The sequence below is a fragment of the Cheilinus undulatus genome, linkage group 5, assembly GCF_018320785.1.
Source record: "Cheilinus undulatus linkage group 5, ASM1832078v1, whole genome shotgun sequence".
Taxonomy (NCBI): Eukaryota; Metazoa; Chordata; class Actinopteri; order Labriformes; family Labridae; genus Cheilinus; species Cheilinus undulatus.
Genome location: NC_054869.1, coordinates 35,169,200 through 35,183,007, shown reverse-complemented (window position 1 = coordinate 35,183,007; position 13,808 = coordinate 35,169,200). Strand labels below are relative to the sequence as shown.

Here is a 13,808-nt window from a genome sequence, read left to right as displayed (position 1 = left end):
ATAACTAGGAGTGAAGCTGTTATGACTGCTATCCAGCAAGTTGTAGCTGTTTGTCAGGAAGCTAAAGTCCCACCTCAACCCCATTTCTTTGTTTCTGGTTTGGTCTAAAGTTAGTTTGTTAGTTTAGTCTCTGCAGTCTTTTCAGTATAGCGACAGACAAGGACTGGCTTCAAAAGATGCTCTCTGTTACCGAATGGCTGATGTTACTCAGGCTTCATCTAATCTTCGTCAGATTATGTTAAGATGCCAGTCAACAACGTCTTTACGTTAGTAAGAGTAGTTGTTTGCAGCCAAGTCCAGTGGCCATTTCAGATTGGTTGCGTTTTGGCTGCATCCTGACTTGATTTTCATTTTGGTGTTAACAAGTCAGAGCTTTCAGACTGCCTGCATAAGTGCATCACCTCATGTACCAAGAATCCTGAGAATGGAAGGCTCACATAATTTTTTCCACAAGCAGTGCACATCTCTCTGCCAAAAAGACAGGAAAATGATTTATACGGAGCCATAGTTAACTTATTTTAGCAGATACTTATGTCAACATTAGTAGAGCATGTTTGCTTTGTGTTTCTTAGCAACACTAATGAAGACAACAACCCAAAACACATCAGTCCAATAAAGTTGTGCACTAAACTTTGACTGCTGCTGGAGCTTTCTTTTTCACATTGATGGAATATGTTGGAGGAAAGAAAAAGTTTGGTTACACTTCTGGTTTATGCTATTCAAAGAACAAACCCAGTTTGCATGGATGAAGTGAGTTTCTAGAGCTGCTGCCATGCAGCAAAAATGCACCCAGTCTGAAACAGTAAAAAGTGACAATGAATTATGCAGCCTTCCCATCAAGTCTGTGTCTACCAGAAGTCAAATCATATCTTTAATCGATAACTTAAGGCTATATTAGGGGTACACAGCAGATTACTTAAAGCCTAAACAGAGGATATTATATTTTTTGTATTCAGGATTTTTCCCTTTTCTCTTTTTAACTACATTAGCACTTTGAATTACTCTACATTTGAATTGTTCTTCTTAATAAGCTTGGCTTGCACTGTGTTGAAAAATTAATTCGCTAAATGTATTAAAGGTATGTAAAGTAATGGCAAATGCTGTATATTTAGTGGAAATTACCTCCAAGAAAAAATATGTCAGGTAATGTAAAAATTGTCAGTCCTTTTTTTTACATAAATAACATCAAAGCCTCTGTGTTAAAGATTTAGGTCAGGCTGAAATGAAGAACAGTGCCTGTTTTTAAGGGTAAGATATGTGATCAATAGGATACGATAAGATACGATATGATACTGGAATGTGATGTGGCGTAATACAATGCCAGGTATGCCACAATTACAATAGTATCATAATACAGCTATTGTGGAATAACTAATTATGTTGCTTAATCATGTAATGAAACATCAGGGTATTAATTGAGGAATAAATATAATCCTGTACAACACAATCCCGCAGCCATCAACTTCTCTCATCCTGTTGTAAACTTCTTTGTCCATTTAAATATTGTTTACCTTCATTCTTGTTATAAGAACCACCAGGAGGAATCATAAAGTGGTGACACAATGAGTCAGATTTGCAACCACATGTATAAAAAGTGTGGGTTTTTTTTTTTGTTGTTGTTCTTAATTAATCTAAACTTAGGGCACCAGAGAAACCAAGCAGTTAAATCATGTGTCACTTAAACCTCCTCCTCTAAATAAAGTTCTAAAGCCTAAAAACTATCTTTAAATAATTAATATTTAGCATGGCTGTATGACACAAGTCAGGGTGACGGTTAACAGCTGTATCCTAATTTTGTCCTGACCTTCATACAATCTTCAAAAGACAAGACCATCAGCGACAAGACTGAGCAACTGTGGCTCAGCAGGTAGAGTTGGTCATCATTCAACTGGAAGGTCAAGAGTTTGAGCTCCAGCTATGGCAGTCACATGTTGATGTGTTCTTAAGACACCTTGAATACTGACAGGTACTCTACATAGCAGCCTTTGCCATCAGTGTGTGAATGTAGAATGAATGGATGCGGGTAAGGATGTGGGTAAGATAAGGTGCTTTTACCATTTAACCACTGACTGTTTCTTAAAAATTATTTTTAATGCATCACATTACTGGTAGGTATCAGATGAGGTATCAGCAGTCTGCTGAAACCGCCTTTGATCATTTAGATGGAGAGCTTCACCATTTAAAGATGGAAAATGGTATAAGTGCAGCTGTACAAACCTAACACTTAGCCACAATAGGAACATTTTGAACATGATGCTTGTGAGCTGCTTGTTACTTCAGCAAATCTTTCTCTCACCTGAAGGCTTTTTAAAGGATGTGCTATAATACCTCTGTGTGATTAAAGGACAAAAACTTGGATCAATTGAGTGTTTCATTCTCAGCCAGACATCTCCTTCAGTGTTAAAACTGAACATCACAAACTCCATGACACACAGAATTGAGACAGATGATAAGGAAACATGCAGAGAAAGCCATTCACCACTCTGAATTCATTTAATAAATCAGCCAGTCCATAAATGAATTCACAATCAAACGTCTACCCCAGACTACATTCGGCTTGTTAATGGGGCCGAAAGGAAGTGACTCATAATTCAAAAGAAAAAGTTATAACAGACACAGAATGGATAAGAGTTTTTTTTTTCTCAGAAATGATGGTAAATTTATTTGCAAGCCCAGGGCTGAATAAAACATTTATGATTACAGAGAAAGGCTTTACATCATCACTGCGCCGTGACTCCTCATCAATCAAAGCTAAATGTGCTTAGTTTGAATGGATGATGTTTTGGTTGTTTGATTTTGACTGATCTAACTTTTGTATAAAGACACTCAAATAATATCACGTCTTTGAAATGTTGCATTTGATAATTACCCTCCATTTCACAATCATTGCAAGGGAGGGGTTCTTGTGTGAATGGTTATTATTGATGAGGTGATGAATTATGATTGTCATGCTAGATTGCAGGAGAACAGGACGACATCAGCAGCAAGCAGTGGCAGAAAAAAGCCTTAGAATTGTAACTGTTAACATGAGATGTCACCTCAAACAGTGCCCTTACTGGCAGGACGTACCAGTGGACACCTCTCTCTTGTGCATGGATAGTGACTATTAGTGATGTTCCAGGGTGTATCATTTCCCATCTAATTTAAAGCAAAATATAATTCCATTATGCCAACCAGCCTAAAGTTAAGTAAAATACCTTCTGTAAACCAGCTTAACACTGTGAAGGTAAAACATAATGCCATAATAATTTAACGTTGGTTTGCAGAATGTGACTAACGCTTTTAGTGCTGGTAACGCCGGCCTTCAGTCCTTTTTGCAGGTTAACCTTCACATTGCTGAGCTGAATATCGTCACTCAATGCTCGGTTATCAGTGAATATAACCTTGCACAGCCTCTGGACAACTTCATCCCCATTTTCTAGATCAGAATACTGCTCAACCATGCTGTTCCTATGGCATGCTATCAATGCTATAGCAGTCAAAAGTTTGTTTCTACTGAATTAAAGAGCACTGTGACAACAAAGCAGAAGACATTCAGTAAACATTGAACTAATACAGCGGCTACTAGTGGTGGGCAGCTGTGTTGCAGTTTAGATGGAGTGTTTGACCAGGAATGTGGACATAGACCTGTGGTGGGCAACTGGAGGCCCAGGGGCCACATGTGGCCCTCCACCTCACTCAATCCAGCCCACAACTCAATTCTAAATACCAACAACTTATGAACATGAAGAAAACAAGAAAACATCTACTATGAAATTTTGAGGAAAAAGACACATTTCTGGTAAAATCTTTGATTATTGGTATATGATTAGTTTTGCAAGAAAATACAAGCTATGAGCAGCTGTAATAGTTTCTGAATAACTTTTTTAAAAAGTCTATAAAGTCTATAATACGATGAGTTCATTGCTACCATCTCAAGGGCAGGGACAAAAACCCTGCCACGTACATGAGAATGATGGCAAGCAGTCGCATGTCTACAAGTCCAATTAGCCAAGCTTTGTGGTGTGGGCCATTGGTGCTTTCTACAGGTCATCAGGTGGGCCACCCCCCCCGTCACAGGTGTTTCACCAGATTAAGCCCACAACACCTCTGGAGGGCTTGACAGCACACCCCAACGTCCTGAAGTGGCCCCCTCGGCCCCTCAGGCTCCACCACCACTCTGCCCTATCAGATCTCCCCTCTGCTAAGTGAGTTAATCCAGCACTCATTACGCTTAAGCCACAGCCACCTAGATGCTGCCTCTGCTTGCCTGGTGATGTTAGCCACAAGATTTTTTTTGATGGGCACTCCACAGTGACTGCCCAGGGAATCCTCAGCAGCCTACTTTCACTGGGAAGTATCTGATCATGTATCCGATCATGCCTCCATCTGAACTTCCCATCATCGAGGTTTGATTGGCAAGATGACAACACCTGCTCTAGGCTGACTGGTTTCCTGCACAGTGTGCAGCCTGGATTCTCTGCAAGCCCCCACCAGTGCAGATTTTTTGGTGTGGGTAGGACATCATAAGTAGAGCAGAGGAGGAACTTGATCCGGCTCTCCTCCATGCCCACATCTCCTTTCAACCAAACAATCTTCCTTGGACACCACTCAAGCGTGTCCAGCTCCCTTGCTGCTTCATGGATACTGCCCCAGTTCGTCTATCCTCTCCTTCCACCATGCGTAGCTCTTCCTGGACCAGGGTGCGACATTCTTTAGCCCTTGCATCCTTCCACCTTGCCCTGGTAATGACCCCTAAGCCCAGCCTTCCTTGGTTACCACTCCTATGATGTCTTTGTGGTGTAGACTTGCCTCTACTTCTGCTACAGCCCTGCTTGGTGACCACTTCTGTCCTGTTCAGACAGTGATATCTGCTTGGCAAAGCAGTTGATTGTTGCTGTCGCGGAGCACCTATCTTGTACTCCTCAACCACTGATGTTATTGCAGCTTGCTTCCAGACCTGTATAGACCAATTGAAGAGAAGCTTTTGGGAACTGACAGCCATCTTTGTAGGAAGGTGTTAGTCTTCTTTTCCAAAGCCTCAACTGTTGTCACAGGTACCTCGTATATGAGCAATGGCCAGAGAAGTCTTGGGAGCACCCCATGTTGATAACCCCAGACTTTGAACCCTCCAGGCAGCCCACTCCTGTCCAAAGCTCGCAACCATGCTTCAGCTTGCCTGAGCATCTCCCTCACACTCCCTCTGTCATTTAGCTCGGCACTGAACCCCTTCCCCAAACTCTTGATTGGTTTTTCGCTTACTGTCGGGATAAGCGCCTCTCCAATCCTGAATCGAAAGCAGCCCTGTAGGCGCCCTTTCCTCAGGACAAGGCTTCTTGACTTTGTTGGCTTTAATTCCATCCTGGCGTCTTTGATGATCCTGCATAGATCTTACAGCATCCATCTGCCTTCTGGGACTGATATTGCAGTTATTGTCAGATCATCCATGAATGCCTTCACTGGAGCCTGCTGGATGCCACTAGCCAGAACTGCGCCTCTGCTTGGCTTCTCCACCATTTTAACCAGAAGGTTCATAGCAGCTGAGAACAGGATCACTGAAACTGTGCATTAAGTGACAATGTCTTTTTCCAACCGTTGCCAACTGGTAGTGAAATCCCCACAGGTAAATCGCATCCTGAAGCAGTTGAGGTACTCCTGCAGAAGATGCTGAACTTTCGTGGGACGTGATATGCCTGCAGTGTGAGTTCCACCAGCTTATGAGGGACAGTTCCATACGCATTTGTTATATCGAGCCACAGGACTGCCAGGTCTCCTCAACTGCACTTTGCATCCTCGATCATCTTTGAGATGACACTTGTATGCTCAATGCAACCTCCTGGCACTCCCCTTTTCTGAACTGTATCAATTTACTTGTTACTCAACAGAAAGTTGGTAAGCCTGTTTGCCAGGATTTCAAAGAATACCTTGCCCTCCACATTAAAAAGTGAGAGGGTCCAAAACTGCTTCATGGATGGTGAGTTTTCCTCTTTTGGGATAAAGCATCCCTCTGCAATGAGCCACTCATCTGGTGGGCAATTCCTCCTCCATGCCATCTTCAGCAGCTTCCAGAGCCTCCTACTATTACATTCACTGCTTGGAAAAAAAAAACAGCTTAAAACTGATTTATTCAGGTTTAATATAAATGTTGATCAAGTTAATGATTGGGTAAGCTATATTTTTTCTGTCATTAAATCATTAGTAATCACAGTGGTTAAATGTGGCTCTTTGGCATTGAGAGTGAAAATAATGTGGCCATCTTGGTAACCAAAACTGCCCACCCTTGGTCTACACTGATAAAAAATTCTAAATGTTAATGATTAGTTTAACCCACTTGTAAATGTCGATGCCAATGACAAAGGGATTCAAATTTGACATTTTAGCCAGCTAATCTCATGGACCCCTAGTGACAATATATGGATTTTTAAAATAGAAAAGAAATGGTCAACATACTTGGGTTGCTGTAAATCTGCCCAAGTGACCCATCCAAGTATAGTCTATTTGTGGCTCAGTAAAGCTAAGCTCAGTAAATGGATGGGTATCAAATATATCTTACAGGTTTTAAGTTGTTTAACCCCATTGTCATTCATCCTATGTACTAAAAACATTTTTGAAATGGTATGTTTTGAGGGCTGCATGGTGGTGCAGGGGTTAGCACTATTGCCTCACAGCAAGAAGGTTCCTGGCTTGAATCCCAGTTGACAGGGCCTCTCTGTGTGGAGTTTGCATGTTACCCTAGTTAATTAAAGTGTCCTCTCCAGCTTCCTCCTACAGTCCAAAAGACATACTTGTTTGGCTAATTGGTAACTCTAAATTGCCCAAAGGTATGACTGTTTGTGTGCCTGGTTGTCCCTGTATATTACCCTGTAAGTGAGGGGTGACCAGGCCAGGTGTACCCTGCCTCTTGCCCAGTGAGAGCTGGAATGAGCTCCAGCCCCCTCTGACTGTGAATGAGATAGCTGTGTAGATAATGGATGGATGTTATGAGTTTTTGCAACACAAAACATATTTTGACCTCTTGAATCCCCTTGACAAGGATCTTGTTACAAAAGAAGGTAAAACCAACAATTGTTCCTTACAAAATCTCACTTTGAACTGTCTGAAATAATGTGAATCTAACTGTACATTTTTTTACAAGAAATGTAGCTTCAGAGGCAGTGCATGCACAAGAGGTTTACAGGAAGTGCCTCATACTTACAAAATACTGGCCGGCTATTTGTGATGTTCTGACAACAAACAGTGGATTGGCTTCAGTCTCCAGCAAGGGAGAGGTTTTTTTTAGTAGTTTGACATTTCATAAATGCAGGTTGATTTGGCCAGAAATTTAAAATTGCATCCAAAGCCAAAAATAGCACATTGTGTCATAAGATATCAGCTAACTTTGTACAGACAGATGCTCTGTCATCTGATGATGATACAGCAGGTGTTGAAATTCTTTATTAGGTTTTCTACACTGCATACAGTCATGTATCAAGTGTTTGTGTACACCCACTGTGTGATATTCAGGAAGTGTTTATTCTGAGCTGAGTCTCTGCAGTTTTCCTCGCTGTTGTCCTCACACATTGTGACGGGCTGCTTCCTGTTGCCTCATATCCCATCCTTCAGACACACACACGTCCCGTCGGCTCATCAGGGAGTTCATAGTCAACAGATGGAGAGGTCACCCTGTTCCTCTTTTTCTTTCTACCTCCCTTCCTCACACAAATACATAATTTCCCTAAAGTTGAATTTTTTGCAGATGAAATGCTTTCAGACCAAAATAACTTAAAGCTACTGTGAAGAACTTTTAGTTTGGCACCAACACCTAGACACCTATCCACATTCAGGCATTAACAAGAATATAGATATTATCAAACTTGTCACTGATAGTCTTGTTTGCCTTTGTGGGTCAATAAGGGGCATCAGTAACAGTGGTAGCTGGGGCATGACTCTCCTTGGGGGGGTTGCAATTCCTTCCAGATGAACCATGTTAGTTCATGGGTTTGATTGTTACATATAATGGAAAGTGCCATGAACAGGCTAACCAATTTAGTGACGTAATTTTAACTGAAGAAATGATCAAGCTATACTAAATAAATTGCACCATGTGCACCCATACTTACTGTGTACTCTGTGGAAAGAAACTTTTAAAAAAGCTGGCTGGTCATGCTGGTCCGGTCGGCTGCTTTGATTCATCTTTATATAAAGTGCTCTAAACATGTGGCACTGATTAGATTAGATCCACTAAAATATATACTCGTCATTAGTATTTTCATCATACAGCTGTATATTGTTTACCCCATATGACTGTACACTGCTAGCACCACTGCTGTTGTATGGCCAAGCTACAGGTAACTGTTTTTATAAAGAATAATTAAGTAAATTCATGCCATAGAATTAACGCATGTATTAGTAGACTTTAATACAAAGTCCCCCATTTCAGACTGTAGTCAAAGGATTACTGAGAATATGACTGTGCAGCTACATCCAGGTATTTGTTTAGCTCTACCACAGGTACTACTTGGCCTAAACTCAGCCTTGGAAAATATTTACAAGAATCTATTTATTTCATTGTTTTGATGTAAATGTATGCACTCTTTTCCCACTGCATAAGACCTGTTTGGACAGGCCTGAAAGCAGTGAACATAATCAGGTGTTTGCTTTTGGTGGGAAAGTGATCAGCCTTGATCTAACCATACAACACGGAGTACTCTGCAGGTCTGAGTAATATGGTCCTCATAAGTCAGTAGTCACAGGTCACTTTAGCACACTGCTGTGCAAAATAGGAAGCTTCTGCATATTTATTTCCCTTCTTACCTGATGAAGTAACAGCAGAAGATGAGGCTCAGGATGAAGACAAAGATACCTGTCCCAAAAATGACCATGTAGATATTGAGTGGAAGATCCTGAAAGGTGATGGGTGGCATGGTGCACGTCTTGTTGGAGTAAACCAGTCCCAGACCACAGAAGCACCCTAAACAGAGACAGAGGTCAGATTTAAAACACATTTCTACAGAAAGCAGATAGTGGAGATTCATGCTTTACAGGTGTAAAAAAACATTGTTCTAAAGTGGTTAAATTGGAGTAACACGCCAGTGCTCTGTTCCCCTGCTATGATTGTAAATGAATATTTTTCATGGTTTTATTCAACACATAAAACATTCTTTATGTGGTATCCAAGTAACATGGTTGCACCTCCTCACACTTCAAGGTGACAATTAGTCCATATATAACACCAATTACTGTAGAAATAATGTTTCCATGGCTTGAACTGAGAGCTTTCAGAAAGAAATTTGAAGTGTGCTCCAATCCAAACAGATGGTTTTCCCACTAAAGGTGCCCTCTTTTGTGTCATCCTTCCTGCTTTGACACTACACTCGTGTGTCTGTTTGTTATAGATTATCACTGTAGCATGCCTGTCTGCGGTCAAGGTCAGAGTGTAGAGACATGGGGGGATGGGGAACAAATGTGGCATCACATTGGACAGGTTGCAGTGCAAGATGCTCATAGTTTTTGCTTATTATGTATAACTGTATACAAATCAGTGGTGTTTAGGAACAGTTAGAGATTGGAAACACACCCACACAATGCACTACTGTGTCTGTGTAAGTGATGAGAAGTCGGTATCTGCATGTGAGAAGGGGCTTTGTAATATCAGGGTCACACTAACCCAGTAAGTGATAGTGAATGGGAACTAACACAGAACTCATCACAGTCTGCTGATACACACCCCTCCACATTAGTGAGTGAGTCACAGAAAATCTGCAGCATTTAATTTTGATCAGACTCTACAGTGAGAGAACAACTTCACCCAGAGAGAACGTGTTATCGGTAATAATAGCTTGTTTAGTGTTGACTCACAATAAGGTGCTCGAAATTCTAGCTTTTCAATTTTCTTATCTTACTTTATCCCATAGTAAAAATAAAGCTTTACAATGCAAACTTGAAATACTAAGAGCTTTAATAGAAACAGATTCCCCAGCTTCTTTCTGTCTTAATAAAACATGTTTTTTGTCTTTGTTCCAACAATGTACTGGAACTCTGTAAATGCCTCGTGTCATAACTGGGTTGAACATTTATCAGTAGTCTGGCAATCCATCCACTGTACTCTTGTAGCCTTGAAAGAGTCTGAAAAGGGGAAAAAAAATATTAAAATCAGAACAGGTTGACAGATGTATCAATAGATGGGCTGATGAATGTGATGTATGGCCAGACAGAAATGTGGGTGGTGAAGATATGGATGAATGGATGAGTCTATTGGAAAGAGTGCTCCACGAATGTGAGGATACAGGGATGGAGAAAAATAGTAAGATGGCGACAAATAAAATGATCTTTTTAGATGCTTATTAGGATGACATCAATAACGTTACCAGGTCTGCTTACTTCCATCTCTCCCTCACTCCAACTTCTGCTGCTATTTTAGTTCACTCATTGGTCACTTCCCGGATCGACTATTGCAACTCCCTACTGTTTGGTTTCCCCCAGAAATCCCTCCACAAACTTCAGTTAGTCCACAATTCTGCCGCCCGCATCATTTCCAGGACCCCATCCAGCAATTACTCCAATTCTTCAGCAGCTACACTGGCTCCTGGTCAGCTACCGCATTGATTTTAAGATTCTGCTCCTGACCTTCAAAGCCATCCATAACCTCGCCCCGCCGTACCTTTCTGACCTTCACATCAGCACCCCCTCTAACACTCTCAGGTCCTCTTCCTCTCTCTACCTCACAGTCCCACCTGCCCGCTTGACCACCATGGGCTCCAGAGCCTTTAGTCGCTCTGCTCCCAGACTTTGGAGCTCCCTCCCACCAGACATCTGTAATATTAATTCACTCTGCATTTTCAAACCCCATCTTAAAACTCATCTTTTCAAACTGGCATATTCAGTCTGATTGATGTCTTTCAGTTGACCTACACTGTTTAATTCATTATTTTGACTTACTGCTAACCTGTGTGTATTTTGTGGACTTATTTATTTGTCTTGTTTTAAACTTTTCTTGTAAGGTGACCTTGAGTGCTTTGAAAGGCGCCCATAAATAAAATGCATTATTATTATTATTGTAATTCAGCTTAAGGTAAAAGAATCAAGCCATTGTGATCAAACAAAGAGTATTTACAGACTACCTCATATGATTTAAAGTAAACTAAACATATCTACACATTATCAGATCCTGTCTGATAACGGATTTTAAAAAAAATATTTAAAGCACAACTCGAAGAGGGATAGATAGAGATCACAAACATACATGTCCAAGTGCACACAGAAAAGCTTTGTTTAGGCTAGTCCTCTGACATGATGTAACTAAGCTTGCCAGTGGAGTCTGCAAACAACCCCACAACTTTAAATAAATGCCAGTAACCTTGCGGAGCCAATGGATTGGCCAGAATATGTCTGTCATCAGGCCATCTTGTAAAGCTTCTATTTGAAACATTTGTTCCCAGTCAGTGAGTGGACCATTGGCATCATTTGAGCAGCTACAGGCAGGGTTTTGATGGATGGATGGACAGACAACTGGATGGACGACTGATATTGAGAAAAGGCTGCATATTGGATTGTGGCTGGTTACATAGATGTATATACATGGTGAACTGACACTTTCTTCTAGACAGAGGGACAGATTGTTTTGAAAATACAAAGGTGAAATTATAGAGAGCTAAACGGATAGAGAGATGATTTAGTGGACGAGTGAGCAGAGTGAGGAATAATTGCTATGTGGCTACAAAGATATGTTGGCATAGCATACAGCAGGATGAATGGTGGGAAAAAATATAAATGCAAGTAAAGACAGACAAATGGATGGGAAAACAGATAAATACATAGCTCTATGATCAGACTTTTGGATGAATGGATGCATTAAGAAATGACAGACAATGCTTATTTTTTGTCTTTCTACAGCTCGTTTGTCAAGTAAAAGCCTCAAAAGATGATCTTTCACAAAAAATAAAAGGAAAAAAATGATGGACAGACAAAAGGAGATACGAATGGAGACCTTTTCCAGCTTCAATTCCCTGTGGCACATATTGTTTTCTTTGGGCTGATTTTTTTCTTTTATTATTGATCCTGGTATTTCTAGTTGTCCCTGCAGCCAAAGTTGACATTTCTATTTGACATTTCTACCGCCTCACAGTGGAAATTGCAGTATGAGATGATCAATACTTCCCACCTCTTAGTTCCACTCTCTCTGAATGAAAAGCGATGCTTCATTTATTGACGGATATGCATTCAAGGTGGCTAAATTACCTCACTCAGCAAGAGGCCATCATTACCAGAGACCTCAACATTAGCCTGACCCGCAATCAACACAGTGTAAATGACAGTACATATTAAACATATACTAATGAGAGAATATACGCAGGTTCAGGGTCAGGGTTTTATAAATACTGAGCTTACTAATCATTTTTCTGCCCTGGTCTTCTTACAATAACTCACCTCAGTATTTCTCAACAAGACTTTTTTTGAGATAAAATTATGTGTTGAGGTAACAAAAATGTACCAATATGCCTGTTGTCAGAATTTTTCATGTGTTTTCCTTGTTGTTAAGTCAGTGCGGATCCTTGTGGCAGTCCCCTGACCCTGTCACCTCAAGTTCATCTCAACAGTGTTCAGGTAAAGTTAGAGTTAAGGTTTAAGTGACAGCCTACCCCTCATCACATCCTGCCTCTTTCCTTCTCCACATACGGCATTGTCTAGACTCTATCATGAGGGTATCATCCTGCTGTCTGTCTCATTACTCTCGGTGGAACACATGAAGATGTCATGACGGGGTCTAGTCGCTGATGACTAAACATTTTTCTTTCTGTTCTAAACTTACAAAAACAACTCATAAGGAAGTCTCTTCTCATTGTAGGAATAATGCCATTGTATGAGCTGTACTCTCTACCTCTAGATTTTACATAGAGTTGTAGAATCTTTTATATTTATTTATTTTTATTTAACCTTTATTTAACCAGATAAAACCCATTGAGACCGAGATCTCTTTCACAATCTGTTCACAGAGGTCATGATTTTCATTGTGTTAATTTTCCTGGTTTCTGTTTAATTTGTTGTCAAAGCTGTACGGACCGATCAGCAGGCTTTGGTGTATGCAGGTAAAACTCAAGCCAGGCATGTGCTTGACACTGTTTATAAAGCCAGTCAGCAGATTGATTCCTTTACTACCTGAAACACATCAGAAATTATTAAACCAACCAAAACAAACCTTATTTCACTATATTTCAAAGTGGTTTTCCTTTTCTCTCAAGGATAGACTTGACGAAGATTGACTTTTTACTTTTTTCCCACTTCATCATGATGTTTTTTGGCAAACTTAATTCCATGTAATTGTGGAAAAATCCCATTGAGATGTGTTTTTATGGGGACTCATACCACTGAAGTGAGCAGTGTAAAGTGGTAGTATCTCAGTCTACTGTGGAACTGAGATTAATCCGATTATAGAAGAAGATAGAAGAATAGAAAATGTAGACCTAAACACCACACAGAAATTAAAATCTCGCCTACCAGTGGCTTAGGCAAAATGTCGGAAATGTCCCCAGTGGCATCAAGTGTCTATCAGACAATGATAGCTGAAGGGTTCAGTGATTGTATGAGATTAAGGACGCCATCAGACAGAAAACTTTGCTATAATGCCTCTCAGCAGGTTGATGTCAGAAACTGAGGTCAGTGTCTATTTTCACAATTGACTTTTAAAAAAATGTCAATAAAACACAGAAAAGGAGCACACTCCTGTAGGGATGAGTAACGAAATCCTGTACCAACATGGTACTGGTACCAACACATCTGTTATCTACTGGACCAGATTACAACACAGATATCAATACTTCATTTTGATACCCAATCATCCATATATGCAACAC

The 13,808-nt window shown here is 40.5% G+C and overlaps 1 protein-coding gene across 2 annotated transcripts in view; it reads right to left on the bottom strand.

The window, feature by feature from the left end:
* The window catches only part of rnf122 (ring finger protein 122), a 36,070-nt gene that overhangs the window by 17,214 nt on the left and 5,048 nt on the right, over positions 1–13,808 (bottom strand). For both annotated transcript variants that reach the window (XM_041788473.1, XM_041788474.1), the window contains exon 2: positions 8,773–8,929. In XM_041788473.1, the coding sequence (XP_041644407.1) occupies positions 8,773–8,929 (157 nt within the window). The remainder of the gene's footprint in view (positions 1–8,772; positions 8,930–13,808) is intronic.